This window comes from Vanrija pseudolonga, chromosome 7 (genome assembly GCF_020906515.1).
Source record: "Vanrija pseudolonga chromosome 7, complete sequence".
NCBI classification, from domain to species: Eukaryota; Fungi; Basidiomycota; class Tremellomycetes; order Trichosporonales; family Trichosporonaceae; genus Vanrija; species Vanrija pseudolonga.
The window spans coordinates 2,042,485-2,063,837 of NC_085855.1; the positions used below are offsets into that span (position 1 = coordinate 2,042,485).

At 62.1% G+C, this 21,353-nt stretch overlaps 5 protein-coding genes across 6 annotated transcripts; 3 read left to right on the top strand and 2 right to left on the bottom strand.

Moving 5' to 3' along the window:
• Positions 1 to 114: 114 nt before the first annotated feature.
• Positions 115 to 7,077, bottom strand: pom1_1 (DYRK-family kinase pom1). Of its 2 annotated transcripts, XM_062776229.1 has the most exons (7): positions 6,728 to 7,077; positions 5,885 to 6,530; positions 5,595 to 5,842; positions 2,921 to 5,555; positions 1,098 to 2,884; positions 501 to 1,059; positions 115 to 453 (listed from the first exon to the last, which is right to left on the bottom strand). In XM_062776229.1, exons 2-7 carry the CDS (start codon positions 6,458 to 6,460, stop codon positions 424 to 426), a joined length of 5,835 nt encoding a protein of 1,944 aa, XP_062632213.1. In that variant the 5' UTR covers positions 6,461 to 6,530; positions 6,728 to 7,077; the 3' UTR covers positions 115 to 423. The 2 variants fall into 2 exon arrangements, with proteins under 2 accessions (XP_062632213.1, XP_062632214.1); XM_062776230.1 differs by having other exon boundaries at positions 1,098 to 5,555.
• Positions 7,078 to 8,715: 1,638 nt separating this feature from the next.
• LOC62_07G009675 (uncharacterized protein) lies at positions 8,716 to 12,459 on the top strand (the record flags this gene model as incomplete). The annotated part of the gene is made up of 3 exons (XM_062776231.1): positions 8,716 to 9,533; positions 9,570 to 11,143; positions 11,323 to 12,459. Exons 1-3 carry the CDS (start codon positions 8,849 to 8,851, stop codon positions 12,457 to 12,459), a joined length of 3,396 nt encoding a protein of 1,131 aa, XP_062632215.1. The 5' UTR covers positions 8,716 to 8,848.
• Positions 12,460 to 12,640: 181 nt separating this feature from the next.
• alr2800 (putative WD repeat-containing protein) lies at positions 12,641 to 14,177 on the top strand (the record flags this gene model as incomplete). Its single annotated transcript, XM_062776232.1, has 3 exons — positions 12,641 to 13,096; positions 13,137 to 13,841; positions 13,887 to 14,177. The coding sequence occupies 3 exons, from the start codon at positions 12,641 to 12,643 to the stop codon at positions 14,175 to 14,177; spliced, it is 1,452 nt and encodes a 483-aa protein (XP_062632216.1).
• A 289-nt stretch (positions 14,178 to 14,466) lies between these two features.
• SAY1 (Steryl acetyl hydrolase 1) lies at positions 14,467 to 16,506 on the bottom strand (the record flags this gene model as incomplete). The annotated part of the gene is made up of 3 exons (XM_062776233.1): positions 14,467 to 16,032; positions 16,080 to 16,331; positions 16,384 to 16,506. 3 exons carry the CDS (start codon positions 16,504 to 16,506, stop codon positions 14,467 to 14,469), a joined length of 1,941 nt encoding a protein of 646 aa, XP_062632217.1.
• A 1,331-nt stretch (positions 16,507 to 17,837) lies between these two features.
• Positions 17,838 to 21,265, top strand: ZIFL2 (putative peptide/nitrate transporter). The gene is made up of 11 exons (XM_062776234.1): positions 17,838 to 18,414; positions 18,498 to 18,561; positions 18,602 to 18,661; positions 18,703 to 18,827; positions 18,862 to 18,874; positions 18,912 to 18,940; positions 18,989 to 19,048; positions 19,087 to 19,185; positions 19,222 to 19,777; positions 19,814 to 20,456; positions 20,494 to 21,265. Exons 1-11 carry the CDS (start codon positions 17,977 to 17,979, stop codon positions 21,017 to 21,019), a joined length of 2,613 nt encoding a protein of 870 aa, XP_062632218.1. The 5' UTR covers positions 17,838 to 17,976; the 3' UTR covers positions 21,020 to 21,265.
• The last annotated feature ends 88 nt before the right edge of the window (positions 21,266 to 21,353 follow it).

A 21,353-nucleotide genomic window follows, 5' to 3' on the forward strand; every position in this document is an offset into this window, starting at 1 on the left:
ATTCCCCCCCCCCCTTCCCATCAACCTCTGATCTTGGTCGATCTCGCTCATTTCAATCTAACCCAAAATGAACCAAAAGTGCAACCGCAGAGCACTGGGCACTCAAAGCTTACTCCCGTTAATATAGCAAATGCATCTCAGTGTGGGGCGGCGCCAGGCCTCCTTCACAGGCGCGCGCGGGAGTGGGAATGGTGAAACAACTGCGACGACTTTTGTCCAGTGTGTGTGTGTGGTGTACCAGGAGACTGGAGAGGGGGGGAGGGAGTGCTCGTAACGCGCATAGTAATGTATAGGTGACAAACGCCACAGAGCGCCGATGAGAAATGTGCTGGGGGGAGGGTGAGGGTGTATGATGGGTGGAAACTCTCGCAGAGCGAGGATTATGCAGGTGATCGAGTCCAATTATGTTACAGGTCGTCGAAATCAGGCCATGCTGACCTTTTGTGCGTTAGGCTGCGGGGATCAGCAATGGCCAAGCCAAGTAGCGCGGCGGCACTCACGACGTAGCTGTTCCGTGCGTGAAGTCGTGCAGTGGTGGCTGACACGCCAACACGAGACGCGGAGGATGGAGCTTGAGAGGCTCTGGCCACAAGTGGCACTGGTGTTGAGATGACAAGAGTCTTCTTGTCGCCGTTTGTCATCGTCGCGCGCCTCGCGCTGGGCGTGCCAAGAAATGACGCCCGTGTATCACGCTCCGGCGGAGGCGGCGGCTGTCTGCGTCGCCCGGCTAGGATCCACGGGTGCCTCATCGCAGGCTGCGGTTTAAGGCGCTTGTCTGGGTCCCAAGTGAGACACTTTGCGATAAAGTCGACAAAGAGCTCGTCGTTGCACTTGAGAACCGACGCAAGAGAGCGCGTGCCAGGTCGACGTCGCTTGCCCTTGGCATTCACAAACGGACGAGGCGCGCCAGCCGTGTCAAAGAAGAGCTTGCGTCGCGACGCCTTGTTGATCAAGGACGAGTCGGGGATACCGAGCACTTCCATGATGCACGCGAGCTGCTCGTGTTCATTCTCTCCCGGGAAGATGGGGTAGCCAGTGTACAGCTCGGCAAGAATGCAGCTGGAAATATTAGCGACGAAACCCAAAAGTCAACTCACCCAAGCGACCACATGTCGATTGCCATGGCGTAGTTCATGCCCAAGATAACCTCGGGGCTGCGGTAAAAGCGGGATTGGATGTAGGTGTAGACCTTCTCAGACTCGTGACACGACGAGCCAAAGTCGATCACCTTGATGCCACTTTTTGCCGGGTGGCGCAGGAGGATGTTCTCAGGCTTGAGATCGCAGTGCACGATGCGGTGTTGGCGCATGAGCATCAACGATGACAGCATTTGGGTCGTGAAGCGGCGAATGACCGCGGTTGAGAAGCCGCAGAACTGATTCGCCTTGATCAGTTCGTACAGGTTGATGCTGAGGAGCTCTGTGACGATACAGAGATGGCCACGGAAATAGAAGTGATCCGTCATCTTGACCATGAAGTGCCTGTCCTCGGGATCCCACTCCACAATCTGCTGAAGGATCTTGACCTCGACCAAGGCCTGCGCGTGGAAGCGCTTCTTGTTGCGGATGATCTTGACAGCAACCGAGCCACCAGTCTTGTGATCGCGGCAGTGGACAACTTGGCCGAACGAGCCCTTGCCAAGCACGCTGATGACCTCGTAGCGGTAACACAAGTGGTCCCCTTCGACGACAATGTAGTCGCCTCGCTCGTCGTCGTAGCCGTGGTTGTAGATCTTGCCATCGGGCTGCGGAGCGCGCTTGACGTTTCGCGCAACGTAGTAGATGAAGTCAAAGTCGAGCACCTCCTTGCGCTCATAGTCGGAGAGAGAGTTGAGGTGCCGCGAGATGAACGACCGCTGGCTGACCGCCTCGGCTGGGTCGACGTCTTCGGGGAAGCCGAGCAGGTCGCTGAGGTCATCCTTCTTGGAACTTGTGCCAGCAGCGGCGCGAGCCTTGCGGCGCGCAACATACGCGGCCATCTCGGCATCAGCTGCGGCCTCCTCGTCGTCGGTGGGACTCTCCGATGTCTCTGGGGCCATGGAGATGCGTCTCGTAGATCCTGTCGAAGCCGAAAGAGACAACCGCGAGTGCGCGCCATGAGACATCTTCGAGTGCAGCGACTTGGACGACTTGATGGGCTGTGGTGCAGGCGGCTCGTTCTCAGCATCCTGGCTGACCGAGTTGCGACGGCTCAAGCTGGGCCGCGCTTTGGCAGAAGCCGAAATGGTCATGGCTGTCGCGGACGAAGGGAGTTGAGGGAGCGTGCGTCTTGACTGGGGCACACCAGAGACGGGCGGTGCGCCAAGCGTGTCGCGCCGCGAAGCAACGGGTACCGCAGTTGACGGCGGCTGCGGGATGCCAGACACGCTGAGCTTGCGGGCCGACATTGGTGCGAGGAGGTGCGCCCGGTGGGCGCTAGATGAGCCAGGCTGTAGAGACTGGCGTGCACTGTTGCCGCTGTACTCGCTGAACTGGAACTCGTTGATGCTGGCGGTTGAAGGAAAGTGGGTTGTCAGTGATGGGGCAGCCAGGACATTGGCGCTTTGGCTCGTGGCGAGAGTCAACGTTGATGGCAAAGCCGGTGGAGGCATCGACGAGTGCGCCGCCTGTGTGTTAGGGGTGACGACTGATGGGCGGGATGCCATGCGCGGAATCTTGGTAGGAGTCGCCGTGGGAGGTGCGCGCGAGGCATCGGACTTGCGCAGCGAAGTCAGCGACGTTGCGTTATGCAACGTGCCGCCTGCGACAGGTAACTTTGTGCTCTTGATGGACGGAGTCGCGCCGTTGACTGTTGACTCGGATCGGCTTGAAACCGACGTGTAATGCGTGTCAACAGACGGCTTGCGGATGAGTGACGATCCAGGGTCACCGCCAGAGGATAACGTCTGCAGGTCAATACGACCTCTCGGCGGGGAGCTCACCATGCCGCGAGCGCGTCCACCTGCCCGTCCGATGGAGCCTGTAGTCGGCGCTGATGCTTGCTGCGCAGCAGTGGTCGCCATCGCCGTCGCGGACGGCTTGACCTCGGGCCTCTCCACGACGGTCGGTGCGACTTGCTGGGCCAAGCCGCGTTTGGAAGCGCTTCCTCGGAGCATGTTTGGGAGGTGCATTCCGAGGACCGATTTGCGGGTGCTCGACGGCGTACGTTGAGTCGACGCCGTCGAGCTCGGGGTGGGCGGAGGTGGAGCCTGAGTGGAGAAACGTGGTGTTTGCACCTCTGGTGGCGATGCAAGCTTGTGCGCAAGGGAAACTGACGATGCGGAAGCGCGGCGGAAAAAGGGGATGGATGAAGGGGCGAGGCGCTTGGATCCCGATTTTGCTGGCTGCTGGGTGGCGGTTGCTCCAGGTGCAACGGGCGTAGCACTGTGGTTCGAGCGCGCATCGGCGGTAATGGACGTGTTGGCCAGATCGACAGAGTCTCGTGAACGGACCTGCTGCAGAGTGGGGGCACGAGGTGAAGCCAAGCCGACGCGGTGGTCCACCTCGGACCATGGCGTCTGTGGCGTCGAGGGAGAGTCAACGGGGATGGGGAGGGACGGAGACAGGGCCGGTGGCGAAACAGCCGTCTCCTTGTGAAGCTTGTTCAGATTAAGCGCTGACGAGAAGGACCACTTCTTGCTCATTGTCCGTGTGCGTGGAGTCTCATGCGATGTCGTGCTCTCAGGCGAATACTTCTGTGGCGACGGGAAGGCGACCTTGGGAACATTGGAAGTGTCGGGAGATTCCCTTTCGACTGGCACCTCCGCGTGCAGCGGAACGTACTGCATCGGCGCCGCAGCCGGCGTACCGGAGGCAAGGCTGGACAAGCCCTGGCGCATCGATTGGTAGCCGCGTGGTAGAGGGGGAACCGGCGGGACAAAGCCCTCCGAAAGACGGTCATCGACACCGCCGCCTTCTGCAGATGACATGTCGCTGGCAAGGCTTGACCGTCGTGGTGCCTTTTCGAGGCGACTGTCCCGGTTTCCGGAGGGCGGGGTGGCCGACGAGTTGACATGAGAGTACGAGTCGCGAGAGGTGGGCGTACCCACGACGCTTGGTGACGATTCGCGTTTCTCAAAGGTTAACGGGGGGAGGTCTTGGGCGCTTGCGACGCTGTCATGGCCAACTCGGCGGTTGACAGCTGGCAGATCCTGGCCGACGTCGTACCAGTTGTTGAGAGGCGAGTCCTTGCCCCTCTGGGCATTACTGTGGACGCTAGAAAGACTATTCTTTCTGTTCAGACGCTTTGCGGTCTCTGGAGGGGTCACAGGTCTACCGCTGCCAGCCTTGGGAGTCGACGACGAGCCAATTGAACCGTTGCTCTTCTTGTTTGGTGTCCCCAATCCATCAAGTTTGCGAAGAGCTTCGGCGGTCGACATCGCGTCGGTGACCTTGAGCGACTGTGCTCGCGAGCGCATCGACTCGGAACGGCCCAGGTTGGACTTGGAGCCATGACCGGAAACCGACCCCGGAGGGGTACGTGTGGAAAGGCTGGGGCCCAGCGGGAGGCCAGAGCCCGACGTCAGGTTGGTTCCCGAACTCGACCCCTTCAAGATCTGGTTGATGGAGGCTCCAGATGGGCTAGGTGGCAAGTGGGAAAAGTCCTTCGGGGTCATGAGCTTTAAGATGTCGTGGTGCGTGGCACTAGGACTTGACGGGGGACGCCGCTTGGAAGTCGACGGTTCCCGCGAGCCGGGAGGCGTTCTGCGCTGGTCACGGCGGTGCTCGAACGTCTGAGAGTCGGCCGAGTTTGGAGGAGACATCTTGCTTGGTGGGAGCGGCGCGGCTTCCATCAATTGCGAAGGCGACTGGTGAGGGGCACCGCCAGAAGCCGCCCGCGACGCCCTGCGTGCGTATAAACGCTCGCGAGCGCTGCCTGGCACCGGAGCGCCGCCAAGAGCGGCTTCGGTAGGGAGGGGTGAACTTGGTAAGCCCTGTCCGGTGGCCAGCAACTGGGCGTATGCGGCGTAGTCTTTGGCCGAAGGCGGGGCGGAGGCTCTAAGCTTTTGGTTGCGCACAGGTGACATGGGCTCGGGCATGGCGAGGGATGCGGCCAAAGCACCATTGTCGATGGACGACTCAAAGCTGAAGTCACCGATGGACGAGATGGAAAGCAGGGAGTCGAGAGCCTTTACGCCAGACTGGGACGACTCATTTAGCGGGCGCTTGGGGGTCTCATGAGAGACGGAGCGGTGCCGCATGCGCTGCTGGTGCCGTGGGCTCTCCTCGGTAACACGTTCCATAACGCCCACGCCCGAGTGGTCCGCCGCTCCCCAGACCGCGCCCCCTTTTGGTAAGGACCCAGGCTGCAGGGCGGAAGCGGGCAGGGGAGGCATTGGAGGGCTGAGAGAGAAGTCATGCGGCATGCTAGGGGTGCGGAGATGGTGCCGGCTGGCAGAGGTCGCTCCCCATCGAGGTGTCGCCAGCTCGCCGACACCAACAAGTCCACGGCGATCAATATCCGAGGGGTCGGTGTAATCTGGCGTCGTGGGATGGAAGGACGTTGGGGGAGGCGACAAGCCGCCACCTGTACCCATGTAGTCGTGAGGTACAGCGCCGAGATAGTACGAGTCGATGCTGAGCAGAGTCAGCCAACAGCAAGCTGTCTGCACTCACGATACACGGTCGCCATTGGCGCCAGAGCTGGCGATGGAGGTTCTCTGGTCAGCAGTCGACATTTGTTGGTCGTCCATGCCAAAAGCCGAGAGCGGGGCATGAAGAGGGAGGGTTGAGGAGGATGCAATTAGTGGGGAGCTGTTTGAGGGGAAGGGGACAGGCTCGCCGTTGCGAGCCGATGACTGGACAAGATGAGCGAATTCCTCTGCGCGCGTGGGAGGGGCCGTAGGCAGCGGACGAGACAGGCGCTGCAGGTGTAAGCAAAAGGGTGTCCGCGACGTGACACGTACGCGAGCCGAACGAGCTGGGATATGTGGTTGGGGCCAACCTGGTGGTTCCTCGGGAATCTGCTGCGACTCCTCGATAGCCTGACGTGAACGAGGACTCAGATCCAGAGCTGCAGGCGCCGGAGCTCGCCGTCCCCGCATGCTCGAATTAAGCGTTGACGATGACTGGGAGCTTGGAAGTAATAGTTCCCGAGAGTACGCAGATGGTGGTGTGTACGCCTCGATCTGATCCCTCGGTGGCTGCGATATGGGGCTGCTCGTCCATGACTGTGGCTGCGGTTGGTAGGTGCCGCCATTATTAAACGACGCGGTCGCAGCGTTGGACGCGGCACCTCCGTCGTCGCTCGCCGCGTCCTCGAAGCGATCCGGGTCGTTGAGCGAACGTGGTGACGCCCCTGGTGACCAGCCGAGTCCTATTGGAGCCGGGGCGAGGCTTGAGGAGGCGGCGGTAGAGCCCGGACCTGCAGTCGACCAAGCGGAAGAACCGCTAGCCTGACGATAGGGCACCGAGGGTTGGCCGGGCGCGTGCAATGGACCGCCAGCGCTGGGCGGAGAGCCTCGCGCGGCGGAGTAAGTCATTGCGCTGGGCGAGCGAGGGCGAAGGGGGGGCGACAATTTACTGCGAGTAGGTCGACATGAGAAAGTCGAGCTGCGATGGCGTGTCAGTGATGAAGGCGTGTGTGGAAGTAGGCAGGGCCGTGACGCTGTACGCAGGGGGGGGGGGGGGGGGGGCAAGCGTGATGCGGGCCCCAAGGGCGTTGTGATAGGTAGGGAGGGGAAGGGCGGGGGGGAATGAGAGAAGGTGATGGGAACATCGGCGGGCGGGGGTGCAGCAGACAAACGTACTTCTAGATGGGAAGGGGTGCCGGGCGGCGGCGTGTACAGCGCAGAGTTGCGAGTTTCAACCAAGAGCAGCGTTTGTGTGATGGTGGTCGTTTGATCGTTGGGGCGCGCGTGGACTGAATGCCAGGCAAGAGGGGGTGTGTGAGAGGCTCGCCGAGTGTGGTGGGAAGGGCGAGAGAGTGTGTGTGGAAGGGATGTCGTCGGGGTTTTGTCGACGAGGGAAATGGGTGCAAGAGTGAGTGGGTTGTGGTAGGTGGGGACTGTGCGTTGTCGCTCGCCGATTAGGTGTCGGTGGTGATGGTGGAGAGCGACCAAAGGTCAATGGCGGCGGCGAGCAAGCCCAAGCGGGGGGGATTGATTGGACGACGGCGACGAGATAGGATAGAGAGAGAGAGGGGGGTGGCTAGTACAATGTGTTTGCGCACTGGAGGAGGAAGGTGGGGGGGAAGGAGGGGAAGGAAGGCGGAGGCGAGGGCGACGACGGCAGAGTGCACACACACACACACACAAGGGGTGAGTGACTAAAGGTGTGTGTGGGTGAAACGTCGGCCGTGGTAACTAACAATTGGGACAGACCAGAGGGGGGTGGGGTGGGAGGGGGAGGTGGTTTGGGTGGTGTGGTTTGGTGGGATCTGACGTCGTAACACAACGACACACACACACAAGCCAAGTCGTCGGCGTCGTCGTTCCTTGTCGTCGTGGTTCGGGTAGTAGTGGTAGTCGAGTTTTGGGTTGCAGCCAAAGCCAAGCTGGGCACGCTGCCAGCCAGCCAGCAATGCAAATACAACTCCTGGGCGGTAGAGGCGGAGGCGGCGGCGGCGGCGCGCGCGGCTCGGGGGCGGCGGCGGCGGCACGGGAACCTGAGTAGTAGCGCCTGGCGCTGGCTGGCTGGTATGCAGTGCGCGCGTCACTACTGTAATGCTCTTGTTGCTTTTGCCTTTCTGCGCGGTAACAGAGGCGGCGGCAGCGCGATACAAGTGGCGACCACACTATTGGATTGGACACAGGGTGCGCGGGGTAAAAGGACTCAAAGGGGCGGTAGACTGCGCGAGGCAGTGGGTCGTCGGTGTGAGCCAGAGGAGACGCAGAGAGACACCCAGGGGCACCAAACAGGGACAAGGACTTGCCTCGAGCTCGCCGTGGCGGTCACCTCGGCAGACTCTTTCTCAGGGCAGGCAAGAACAAGGAGGCAACACGCGCCGAGCCAAGTCGGTATAATTCACAACGGCTCGTAGTGAGCGGCTTTGATTGTTTGATGCATTCCAGTCTCCTCTAGCTCCTCTCTGCACAACGACTAAAGAGAGACAGGGGCAGGGGGGGACTGTAAAGTGGTAAAGAAAACCATGCACCTTGTTCCCCACCCCATGGAACTCGATATGGTATTGGACGAAACCGGCGGTGTCTCCAAGCATTCCGTAGCCCCGGCACTTGAATAGCGTAAACCTGATGCACGACGCAACATTCGATGACACCATGGTCGGCCAACGACCCAACGACAAGCACTTATTTTGCTCTACTACCTACTACCCCCTTCCTTCCTTGTCCACATCCCTGCGCCGATGCGGGATGTGCGCACAAGTGGATGATGTGCAGCGCCTCTTGCACTCGCACCTGTGCTTACTCCTATTGTGTCTCACCTGCCTCGACGTGTCAAACCCGCTGCTGCGCGTCCTGGTCGGTCGCTCCTCTCCTGATGGAGCAATGCCCACGCGTTTTGGCCCAACGCCACCCACCCTGGGCCACACTGATGGTGTATGCCCTGGGCGCCGCATTCAAAGGCAAGTGGGAAGAGCAAGAAAGAGGCACCCGATCCACTTTGATAATCAATCAAACTTATACGTGTAAATGCCGTCATCGCCTCCCACGCACAAGCCACGTGATTATATTACGTAACCACTCCAACCTGACCAAGTCAACCCTTGGAAACCAACAACAACAAACCCGACCCGGGCGTCACCCAAACAGCTCCATCTGACCACTAATCGCCCCTCATCGCACACTGCGCATCCATTTTCTCCTTTCTCACTGTTTCTTGTAGACTAGGAGACACGACTACGACTAGAGGTATTATACGACAAGACTGAACGCAGCCCCACTCGCCGCCTGTCTTGGCACCGAACCAACATGTCTTCCTCGACCCCAACTCGAGGAAGCCAACATCGGCCTTCCCCAGGACCATCAAAGCCATCACTAGCCGAGCCACCATTCTCGCCATTACCAGGAGATGACACTATGATCTCTGCAGATGCCGATGCCCTCGACTTCTCGTCCTCGGATGACGAGGCTGGTGTCTTCTTCGGCGCCCATCTCCCCGTTGAACGCAAGATCATCGCGGCGCTCTCACGCTCCGTCCCAAGCGTACCGGCAGTGGAGTCCGCGCGATCAGCACCGAGACGCTCTTCATTGGCCGCCCGCGTCAAGAAGCGAGACTCGCGAGAGTTCGTTCGCCGCAAGACGTTGATGCCTGGCACCGAGCCATTGGCAGGGGAGAAGGTCTGGGAGGGCGGGTTCTTCGAGAAGCCCTCCGAGGACGTTGATGAAGCCAACTTGGCTGGCCCAAGCCAGTCGACCCCTCGTGACGACGTCGAGGTCACCACCGTGCTCGAGTCAATGCGCATCGATGAAAACGACCGGTCAATAGACTCCGACCACGGGGCATTCGTCGAGGACGAAGAGACGGACAAGGAGAACACTGTAATCCCTGAACCTGAATACTCTTCAGAGGAGGAGGAAGAAGAGGACTTTGACCAGCCTACCGACGACCTGACGGTCACTCTTGGCTTCCCGAAGGGCGGACACGATGACGATGGTGAGTGGCTGTGCGTATCAGTCCCTAACGCTGCAGATTTCTCCATGCACCTCGACATGGGTGGTCTGAGCATGCTCGACATTGACGACCCCGAGGTTGGCCACATTGAGAGGGCAAGCGATGCCGATTGCGACATTTTCTTCAGCAGTACCGACAGCGGCAGCCTCAACTCGAGTATGACGACAGACTCTGAAGGGGTCAAGGATTCGTTGAGCTCAAGTGGGGCCAGTGACTCTGCGGCGGACCCCTTCGTTGACAGTTCGACATTACCCCCGACCCTGGATAGCCTACCGCATGCTGTGGAAAGCGCCGACGAGTCTGACGCCAACGTTGCAGACATCTCCTACGCCTCGGACATGGACTCTCCCGTCGGTCGTGGACCTGTTGTCATCCCAGTGTTTGCAGTTCCGTCGCCCACAAAGACGACGCCGATGAGAGGACTGAAGCCGCAGGAGTTTGACAACGAAATTGCACTCCCAGCGACAGCTACGGAGACTGTCGGCGTCTCGCTCCCGTCTCTGGACAGTCCCCAGTCGCGCAACCCCTTCACCCAAGCTACCCCTCTTCGACCCGTCGCCGTCCCCGCACCAGCATCTGTGCGTCTGAGTGAGAGTACGCCAGCATCGCAACGCCCCATGGTCAGCTCAGTGCAAAGCCAGAAGCTCAATCGCGTCCTCAAATCGTCGTCAGTCCTTGGGTCCTCGAGCACCGAGAATCCCAAGAAGACTGCGAAAGAGGAGGCCGAGGCAACAGCTAGAAGCAAGGCCCTCCGAACCCAACTCGAGGCGGCCTTCACGTCCAAGGTGTCCAGTGCGCCCAGCGTGTCCAGCCTCGGCGCGTCATCAAAGGCCGTCTCAGCAAGCACATCTCGACCTCCGTCGCGAATGGCTGATAGCACTCGCACGTCCAAGCCTAAGAGCCGTAGCGACGTGCCGCCTGTCCGGAAGGAACCTACCCGGCCTATCTTGAGCGCACCGAAACGGCTTGTTGATGGGCGCCCAGTACAACGACCAGCGCCGGCCACCAAACCAGCTCCATCGAAACCTGGTCCACCCGCCATTCCCTCCTACCGCGCCTCCACAGCATCGTCGATATCCTCAGCAAAGCCTGGCATCCCACGTCCTGTCGCCAAAAGACCAATGGCTCCTCCAGTCCAGCCGAGCCGCCCTCTTGGTGCCACCAAGTTGACACGACCTGTCGAGAGGTCCAAGCTCCCTGATGCTGAGGTTGCCACTGTGGTGCCGCTGAAGCGCCCCGTGCCATTGCATGCGGCGCTATCTCGCTCTCTTGTGGCAGTTGGAGGTGGCGGTCCGTCGCGCCCAATGCCATCACGTCTGGTAAGAGAATCGCCTGCGGCGTCAGCGGCAACACGGCTGGTTCGCGAGTCGCCTGCGTCTCGGCCCATGTTCTCTACCGGCGGCCTCTCAGGCTTCACTGGCGGCCCCAGTACGGCGTCTTTCCCTGCGGCACCCCAACCTGCCTTCCAATCCGCCTTATCACAACCTGCCTTCCGTTCACCAATTAGACCTGCCACGGCGCAAGCAAAAAGACCGTTTGGCGACGGCCCATCGCGTGTCGGGGCTACGCCGACTCCGCAGAGGATGTTGAGCGTGAGTTGGTACGACGGGCATGCAACTAACAACAATAGCTAGGGACACCTTCTCGTGGGCTTGGGACTCCACTTAGAGCCCATCACCTCTCTGGGCTCTCTCGACGACCACCGATGTCTGACTCGAAACGTGTCATCGCGCCGATGCCTTCCTCTTCTGCTAATGGCGGCACGGTGCAGACGGTACCTGAGGAGTCCAAGCCCGTGGATAACGACGGGTCTGAAGCGGTCGAGGTTGTGTCGCAGCCGGAGAGCCAAACGCAAGGCGCTGCGAGGCAGGAGGGTACTGAACAGCCAGGAGACGACGCTGCTACGTCACAACCCTTGTCCTCCGAGTCTTCGCAGAACGGTACGACATTGAGTGCATCGCCACCGACATCAACGTCCTCTGAGGCAGTATCAGCGGAGCTGCCCTCGGAGCCTGCCGCGAGACCCGCTGAGTCTGGCAAACAGGAGGAGACTCGGCAACCCTCAGTGGAGGCCAAAGCATCATCACCTCCTCCGCCGCCGACCAACTCCGAGTCGGAGCCGCCTGAAACCACGGACCCTCCCGCAGACGAACCAGGTCGTCGCTCTCGCCGGGTCCCCCGCCCCCGCACCGTTCCTGTTGTTGCCATCGCTGCTCCGAAACCACGCCCGCCACCCGCGGTTGTACCTTCCATCGCCCCGGGCATGTCCGAGAAGGAGCTGAAGGCGGCCACTACACGCAACACCATGCGCAATCAGGTGTACTACTGCTCCATTGACAGGCAGATTGTCCGTGTACCTGGCCCCCGTCCGCCTTCGCCTGGTGCCAAGATCCGCACTGCCGCCGAGCGGGAGGAAGCGGACCGCAAGATCCGGAGAGAGCAGCGTGCTCGACGGAGGAACCGGGGCGATGACGAGTCGAGCGAAGAGGAGGGTACGCCGCTTGTTGAACGTGTGCCGCATCAGCCACGGGCACCCGGTGACGAAGAAGACTACACCACACCGGCGAGGCCACGGAAGCGGTTACGCGTGTCTGACGACGAAGCCGAGGACACTTCAAGCGCGTCGTCGGGCGACAGCCGCCAGGTGCGCTGGGACAAGGGCCTGACGGTGATTCGCGGCGCGTTAGGCGAGTTTGGGGGACCAAGCAAGTCGGCTTCGACAACCCCCAAGCCAAGCAGCCTGAAGCAGGCTGCGCAGATCCCGCTCGACCCTCACGGCAACTGGGCCGAGCGGCACAGGCACGTGGACCGCACCAAGCCAACCAAGGTTGTCGTGACGGCCGTGTTCTACGACGGCGAGGAGCCAGTGACGCTGCCGTCTGCGGGCACGCGGTCGAAGAAGAAGTAGGGGGAGTGGTACGATGTACTGTACATATGCATGATGTCGGTGTCGGCCGTGGGATGACCGAGGTCTGCGTCCATTCGCCACAGTGACCCTGGTGGCCAGATGCCACCCTCCACCTCCACTTGACGCAATCAGCCAAGACCGAGACTGTCTGTCTGCTTACTTACTCCATTGCCCATCCAACATGAACATGTCGACCAGCAGCCTGCACAACCTGATAGCGCACTACCTAGCGCAGAACTACCCGCTCGCGCTGCCGCCCTTCCTAGGCGCGACGGGCATCCCGCCACCGGACCTCGCGAACCCGCCCGTGCCCGACCTGCCAACGCTGGTCGCGGACGCCGTCTCGGCGCAGCTGGCCCAGCAGCTGGCCGCGACCTCGCTGTCTGCCGGGATCGACGGCGAGCAAACGCTCGCCGAGCTGATCAAGGCGCCCCTCCCGCCGACAGCGACGCTGGGCGCCGTCATCCGCTCCGTGGACGACGTGAGCGCGGCCAACCTCCTCGCCGTCAAGGTGGCCACTCTCCCACGCCGCAGCTTCGACACGGCGACCGCGAGCTATCACGCACAGTGGGTCAAGTCTATCGTCGCCGCGAGCGCGGACAGGGCGATCCGCGTGATCGACTATGCGACTGGCGAGGTGGGTACGCTGGCGGCGAGCGCAAGCTGACGAAGCCCAGGTCACCTCCCTGCTCGAGCTGCACAAGGCGCCAGCGCTCACGTTCGCCGTGCACCCCACCAACAGCCGATACCTCGCCAGCGGGAGCATGGACGGGAGCACGGTGCTGTCCGACCTGGTGACGGGGGCGGTGCTCCAGCGCTTCCAGGCCGGCAAGTTTGTCGTGCGCGTCGCGTTCTCGGCCGACGGGCGCTGGCTCGCGGCGGCAAGCTACGACAAGAGCGTGACGCTCTTCGAGGCGGTGGGAAGCGCGCACGCGCCCCCGCCCACCGAGGACGACCTGCCCCTCGACGAGGGGGACGACGCGGATCTCGCGATGGAGCCGAGCTTGCGGTACGAGGAGCGCTTCAAGGTCGCTACTGAGGGCAATCCCGAGGCGATCCTCTTCCACCCGCGCGGCGAGTGGCTCTTGTTCACTGTTAGGGGCAGCCACGAGCTGCAGTACTTGCGTCTGCCGGGAGCCGACGCCGGGGGCATGGACTTCGACAGCGCCGCCGCCGCCGCGGAAGGCTCGGTCGCCGCCCGCACGGCGCCGTGGACGATCGCGACCAAGTCCTTCAACCCGCACCCGCTCGACACGCACGTGTCCTTCGCGGTACTCGACCTCGCGCTGCACCCTTCGGGTAGGGTGGTGGCGTGCTTGACGGGCGACCATTCGGGCCCGGCAAAGGAGCGCGTGTTGCTGTATGGCGTCGAGCCGGAGGAGGTGGGTCTCGTGTTCTTGTTCTGCTCAAAGCTGACCCACGCCCAGACCGAGCGCCTCGCATGCCTCTGGACCGGGTCAGAGGGCGACGACTACGTTCTCCCCCGCCTCGCGTGGCTGCCCGACGGCACGGGCATCGTGACGACCACGCCGACGGGACACTTGCACCTGCTCTCCCTTGGCGGCGAGAAGCGCGCCACGCTCAAGGCGCACGGCTCGCGCGGCGCCGGTACCGGCACGACTGATGTGGTGCGGGACCTCGATGTCAGCCCCACTGAGGACGGTGGGTACGAGGTCGTCAGTGTGGGTTATGATCGGCGGGTACAGATCTCGCGCTAGCGAGCGAGTGAGGGAAGCGAACGAGCGGCGGCGAGCGAACAAGGCAAAGTGATGGAGGCGAACGTGCAGGCGGTATTACGCCGAGGCCAACGCCACGCCGAGACCAACACCAACACCGGTCTAGATGATAGATGCATGCGGGTATGATACATGGGCCCCGAACCCCGGCGTGCAGTGTATACAGGATGAGACGTGAGAATAATGCAGTGTGTGGCGGCAAGGGCCAGTGCCACGTTGAATGGAATGCTTGTACAATCGGAGGGCAGTGCCGGTGCGCAGGAGAGTGCGCTCACCGGCGCCGCCTGGGCTGGATCTTGGCTGGGGGCGGCAACGCAAGCGGAGGCGGCGTCACCTCCTCCTCCTCTTCCACCTCCTCCTCGTCGTCGCCGCTGCCCCCACCCTCATACCACCCCTCGTCGGCCTCGCCAAAGTCCCACTCGCCCTTCTCCATCTGGCTCGTGAAGGGGGTGAAGATCTCGGCGGCCGACTGGGGGAGGTGGAGCGCGTCGAGGTCGAGCGGGGGGATGTCGATGAGGTGCAGACCCTCGGCCTGCATGTCGCCGTACATGAGGCGCGGGGTGTCGCGGTACGGCCTGAGGCGAGGGCTCTTGCCGACGAGGAGCGACGCGCGCGCGGCGCGGCTCGCGCGGTGCGACTCTCTGCGCGCGAGCGCAGCCTGCAGCTTGGGCGAGGTGGCGAACAGCTCGGGCGACTTGGCGAAGACTTCCTCGGCCAGCGCGCCGGCGGCCTCGGCCTCCCCGTCCGACTCGGAGTCGGACAGCAGCAGCTGCCGCAGCCAGTCGTCCATGTGCTCGAACACGACCGCCGCCTCGTCGGCAAAGTGCGGGAAGATCATAAAGTCGTGCACTGCGTCTGGGCGCACGACGAGCTCGTCGCCGACGCCCCTGAGCGGCTTGTTGCGCGCCAGGAGGATACGGTGGAAGAGCTCGTGGATTTCGTTCTCGAGGCGCTCGGCGCCACCGCAGACAATGAACACTGGTGGGAAGTTTTCAAAGCTGTTTGGGCCTGTCGACGCCGGCGGTATGAGCTGCGACGACGGCGACAGGTACGTGTTGGTGTGCATCAGGCTGGCTGGGAGTGCGCGGAGGAGGAGCGATACGGCGAACGGGCCCAAGCTGTTGTCGATCGTGTCGCTCTCGGCGTTGCGCGCGAACGCGTCCTCGCCCCATGAGTGCGTGAAACCAATGTCGGACCACGGGCTGAGCGCAATGATGCCCCGCGGGCCGTTGAGTCCGAGTGCGCGGCCCTCGTCGCGGAGGTAGCGAGCCAACGCCAGGGCCAAGTGCGCGCCGGCACTGTCACCGCCGAGTAGCAGATCGCACTCGTCCACACCATCAACCTTGACAATGTGGTGGTAGGCGCTGATCGCGTCCAGCAGCGGCAGAGGCCACGGCCCGGCCCCGGCCAGCCGGTAGTCGACCGACAGAATGTGCCGCACGGGTGTGTGCTGCACCGCCGCTTTTGCAATCGAGCTCGTCAAGTCGCTCTCAGCCGCAGTGCCAAGCACGTAGCCACCACCATGGAACAGGAGGAGCACCGGGTCGCCTGGGTGCCGGGCCCGTGGGCGTGACGTGGGCGTCACCTTGCGCCCCGTGTACCAGAACGCCGGGACCGGCGCGAAGTTGTACGGCGTGGCTGGTGGTGCGTGAGCCGGCGGGTTCCAGCGCCCCCAGACACCGGCCTTGGCAGCGCGGTACCGGTGTACAAAGTGCGGCACCCAGTTGCCGCGCGACTGGTGCAGCTTCTCGAGCATGGCGGCCGGGTGGCCGCGCAGCCAGTGCGCTGGCGCCGGCTGCAGAGTCACCGGATGGGACCACTCGAGCGTCTGTGGGTCCTAGTTTGCGTCAGCACGCGTATGATGGTCAGCCAGGATAGCCTTACAAGGTCAACAGACAGGTCCCTGCCGAGGTAGTCAATCTCGCACCGCGCGACGACAGCGCAAAGCCGCCGGCTCCAGCGCACACGGAGACATCTCTTGAGTGTCCACGACCTCCGTGGCCGGTTGGCACGCGGGAGGTACAGCAGCGTCCAGAGGGGGACGAGGACGAGCAGCGTGCACAGCACAAACAGCAGCAGATACGCGCGTCTGAGGAGCGGGTTCCGGACGAACGCGTTGCGCGGGGCATGGTGCGACTGATAGACCATAAGCATCATCATCCCCTCTCGCGCGCCACGACCGACTCACGCATCGCTCCATGATCGCCTCCGAGGTCATCTCTCCCCAGTCATCGTCGATAACGGGGCTGTGGTTGGCCTCGCGGGAGGGTGCTGGGCTGCCCTTCTTTTCGACGAACGTGCCGTCAGGCATTTTGGGTGGTGGCGCTGTGCCGATGTGGGCGAGCAATGCGTCGATGTAAAGAAATGAAACACAGGACGGTTTGTCGACACGACGACGGTGACCACGACGACGCGGTATCAATGGCGTAGGCTAGACCTGTTTTGCGACGCCTGCCGCGCCTGTCTCGAAGCGGTGTGGTATGGTCGTTGTCGGTCGTGCCGGCGGCCGTTGACGAACGTGGGTGGGCCGTGCGTGGCGGTCACTCGAAATTATTGTCGGTGGTCACACGAGCCTTTGTCTGGGCAGTGGGCACTGGGCGCGCAGAAGGGATGACACAGAAGGGAGTGAGTAATGATACAGGGGGCAAGTCGGGCTCGAGCGTCGTGTTGTCAATAAGGTCCCCGGTTAGTTGTGCCAAGGTGGACAGTGTGAAAGAGAAAAGTGGTCGCGTGAGCAACAAAAGGTTGTAGCTAGAGTGGAGCCAGCTCAGCCAGCCAGCCAGCCCAAAACCGCCACCCACGACATTGGTGAGCGATTTCAGGCACGGTTGGGCAGCCAAAACATCCATGACGTGGTGTGAAGGGGCAGAGGACCCTGCCAGTTGTGCATGACCCCAAGTCCGTCCCCTGGAATGAGACAAGACAATGGTGGGTGGGAATGCAATGGCGACATGACAAAAGAGAGAGTGAATGAGGGGTCGAGCGAGGTGGCGACGCCAGCTGCAAGCCAGAGTGCAAGGCTGATGTGATGCTGGCGCAGGCTCGCGTACGCCAAGTCAGTGGTATGCAGCCGCGTCGACGCCACGCCCTCGACGCGTTGTTTGCAGCAGCAGTAGCAGCACTGCCGCCGCCAGTCAACGACGCCAAGCATCAAGCCGGCCGGCCGACGCTGCAGTGGTGTCGCCCACCCACCATCCCGCCCTGTCTCATCATCCGTCTCCGTCTCTTCTGCCACTTTGAGCGCAGCCGCTTGCTTTCCCTCGTCGTAAGTGTTACATGGAGACCTGACCGCGCGGTGACGACGAATGCCACGGTTCCTGGCTGGCTCATGAGCGCTGGCTGGGTGACGGCGTACGGCACGTTGTTTTGCTAAGTTACTAGGGTTGGATTGATGCGGTGATTTGCTGTTGGACAAGGTCATAATGGCGCAGGTTTAGCGTGCATGCAGCGAGGGTATAGTTGGGTCGCGTTTGCTGTTGTCGCTGCTGCTGCGGCGGTATGGTATGCGGCAAGTCGAGGACCGGTCCCTTCTCGACGGCGACGACGCGCGGCAAGAGGGGCGGGTAGAACAAGTCGAAGTCAGGACAACCAACTGTCGCGACTTGGCGACAACAACGACAACGACGGACGGGTTTGAATTGACTCGGCTCAATCCGACAACCACCCAACCACCACCACCACACACCGTTACACCTCCATCTCACATCCTCCACATCACACACCTTGGCCCCCTTCCCATCACTTCGTCTGCATTAACAAACACCCACCACGCACCGCCATCATGGCATCATCCCCGCCGCCAGACCGGCTGGCGCTCCCACCCCTCCCAGAGAGCGAAGGCAGCTCATTCCTCGGCCTCGATAGCGGCAACACGCCCGGCACGCCGACGCCGTTCTCATCAGCCGCTGCGCAGCTCGGGCGGGGCGGCCAGCGGTCCATGCTGGGAATCACGTCGGGTACCGGCCGGCAGGACGACCCGCTGGCCACGCCCGTCGCCGCCGCGCCGTCGTCTGCAGCGCGCCGCGTGAGCAACGTCCGCCCGTCCTTCTCCACCGCACGCGGCTCGATTCGAACCACGCGCCGCGTGTCACGCCTGCACCACCATCATGGCCTCGACGACGAAGACGACGAGCAGCCAAAGCTTCCAACCTTAGTCCCCGGTATCCGTCCGGCCTACTCCACCCCCCTGCCCACTCTCCCGCTCGTCGTCCTCTGCATTGTAGGTGCTGCGGGCTTGTCGCCACCGGGCGGCGCACGACGCCGCTCGCTCCCGTGTTTGTTTATCCTAACACCGCGATCCAGGGCATGATCTCCGAGCTCCTGGCCGCAAACCTGTCCCAACCTTTCATGATCAAGATGGTCAAGAGTGCGTAGAGGAGAGTGCGACGTCGTCGCTAATTGCATAGACTTCTTGTTGAGCTCGGGGCACGAAGGCGACTTGGAGGAGTCGGCAGGCAAATGGACCGGTGAGTTGGCACAGAAGCAACAGTCGTGGCTCACGCCCCAGGCAACCTCGTGTCCGTGTTCTACATCACCCAGTTCTTCACCTCTCTGCTGTGGAGCGGCATCGCAGACCGCCATGGTCGTCGTGCCGTCCTCGTAGCGAGCATGGCAGTGAGTGGCGCTGGCCCAGTGGCGTGTCGCTTAGATACTAACTCATTCACAGGGCAGCGCCATTGGTGCGTTCTATCTACTGACAACAATGCTGACCTGCAGCACTTGTCATGTTCGGCACTTCGACCTCGGTGAGTCACCACCAATGTCTCGATTATGGTCAGTGCTGACCCGCCCAGCTTCCTGAAGCGATCTGTGTGCGACTGATCCAGGGCATCTTTGGTGGCTCCATCGGCGTGGTGAGTGCAATTGTCTGTGTGCACTGCTAAACCCCCAGTTCCGTGGCTCTATCCGCGACATTACCGATGAGACAAATGCCAGCCGTGCCTACAGTATCCTTGGATACATGTGGGGTATGGGTGGTGTGATCGGACCGGTATGTGTATGGAGCTTCCGCCGGTACTGACTGCAGATCCTTGGTGGTGTGTTTGAGAGCCCGGCGACAAACTTCCCAGGCACTTTCCTCGGACGCGTTGCTCTGTTCGAGCACAAGCCCTACCTCCTCCCAACGCTCATGGGCTCGTCGGTGCTCTTCATCGGCGCGATCCTGGCGTGCTTCCTCTCGTGGGACGGCGGTGTTCGTGGCGGATCGCGTATCCAGCTCGAGGTCGAGAAGGACGAGCCTTTGGTGCCCTCACGGACCGACACCCAGTCGCCGACGCGCGAGGGTGGTCGCGTTGCGTCGCTGCGTATCAAGCCCAGCCGCGTCTTCTCGTCCCACGAGGAGGAGGCCGGGCCAACGGGCCAGTCCCTTCTCAGCACTTCCATGAAGCTCCGCCGCGAGAGCCTGGCGAGTCTGGGCACGGCCTACGGCTACGGTGGTATCCGTTCCAAGCACCCTACGCTCGCTGCCCGCCGCGCCATGCAGCAGGCTCGCCGCGCGTCGCAGTCGTCCGCTCGTGACGGCGACGAGGATGGTGACGGTGCCGACCCGCGCCGCGTGAGCCTTGCGACAAAGTTCCTCCTTGGTGAGTAATCGACCCGCCCACCTCGCTGACCACCAGCCGCCGACGAAAACACGTTCAACATCAACGACCTCTGGCTTTCCGCCGCTGTTGCCCAGGAGACCAACGTCTTTGACGACGATGACGACGAGTACTCTGAGGACGAGGGCGACAGATCGGACGTGATTGACGACGACGAGATCTCACTTGCCCAGACCGATAATGGTGAGAACGCGACGCCAATGCAGTCTTCGCCTTCGTCCCCAGGCTACCACAACCGCCACACCTCGTCGTCCTATCGCCGCCCGAGGGTAGCCTCTGGAGGTAGCGAGCTGCAGCGCGCGCTTCGCAGACCCTCGACGGCATCCCGCCGCCACTCTGGCTCGGGACCTGTACCGGCCATCTTTGCCAACACTGGTCTGAGTCTGACCTCGACTCCTGGCCTCGCCGCGTTCGAGGACAATGACTCGGCATTCGACCCCTTCTCGCCTCCCGGGACCGTCCGCCGTGTTGGTGCCCCCGCCCCCCTCACGGCAATCCAAGAAGCCCGCGTGCCGACTCCTGTTGCGAGCCCCGGGGCCTCCATCACGGAGAAGCCCGAGTCACGCTGGAAGCTGCTGCCACTGCTCGTCATCTGCCAGTACGGCATGCTGTCGTGCCACGAGTCGATTCACAGTCAGCTCTTCCTGTCCTTCATCCTGACGTAGGTCTTTAACCTTGTGTACCACGCTGACATCTAGCGACTACAAGTCTGGTGGCGTGGGTATCAACCCCGCGCACTACTCGGTGCTCGTCGCTCTCATGTGTGTTGGGCAGCTCGTCTGGCAGTTCTACCTGTTCCCCAGACTGGGCCCTCCCCTCGGCCGGTTCAACCACCTGCAAATGTTCCGCCTCGGCAGCGCCCTCTACATCCCCGGCTACCTCCTCGTCCCGCTCCTGCACAGCGTCGCGTCGCCCGACTCTGAAGGCGGCTTCTTTGTCATGACGATGATGTCGCTCATCTCTGCGCTCCGTTACTGCGGAAGCACGTTTGCGTACACGTCGATCATGATTCTGATCAACGCCATGACGCCACCTCATCTCATTGGCGTGGCGAATGGTCTTGCCCAGTCGGTCGTGTCGTGCGCGCGTTTCATGGGACCGGCCATTGGTGGCAGCCTGTGGGGTGCAAGCATCAAGGACAACCCGTCTGGGTACCCCAAGGGCTTCTACGTTGTCGGCGTGCTCGCGGTCGTGCAGTTGTTCGGCTCGTTGTTCATCCACTAGGCGTCCCCCACCCCTCTCTCCCACCCACTTCATTCACCACGCGCGTCGCCACTCGACGTACACCTCCCGACGTATAATCGCATCTATCACCTTCTTGACCTGTACTTCCATAACCTCACACGGTCGCCACGGCGCCACGACTCCATACACCCAGTCTGCCTACACCCTGTCTTCTTCACCCCACGTATGTTCCCTACCATATCATCTTCACGCACATGAGCTTGTGAATGCATGGTTGTTGCGAAGCGCAGTGCGGAGGCGCATGGCCGAAGGCCGCGTGCTGAGATGGTGGCGCGGCCGGCGCGGTAGAAGCTCGCGAAGCATGCCATCAGTC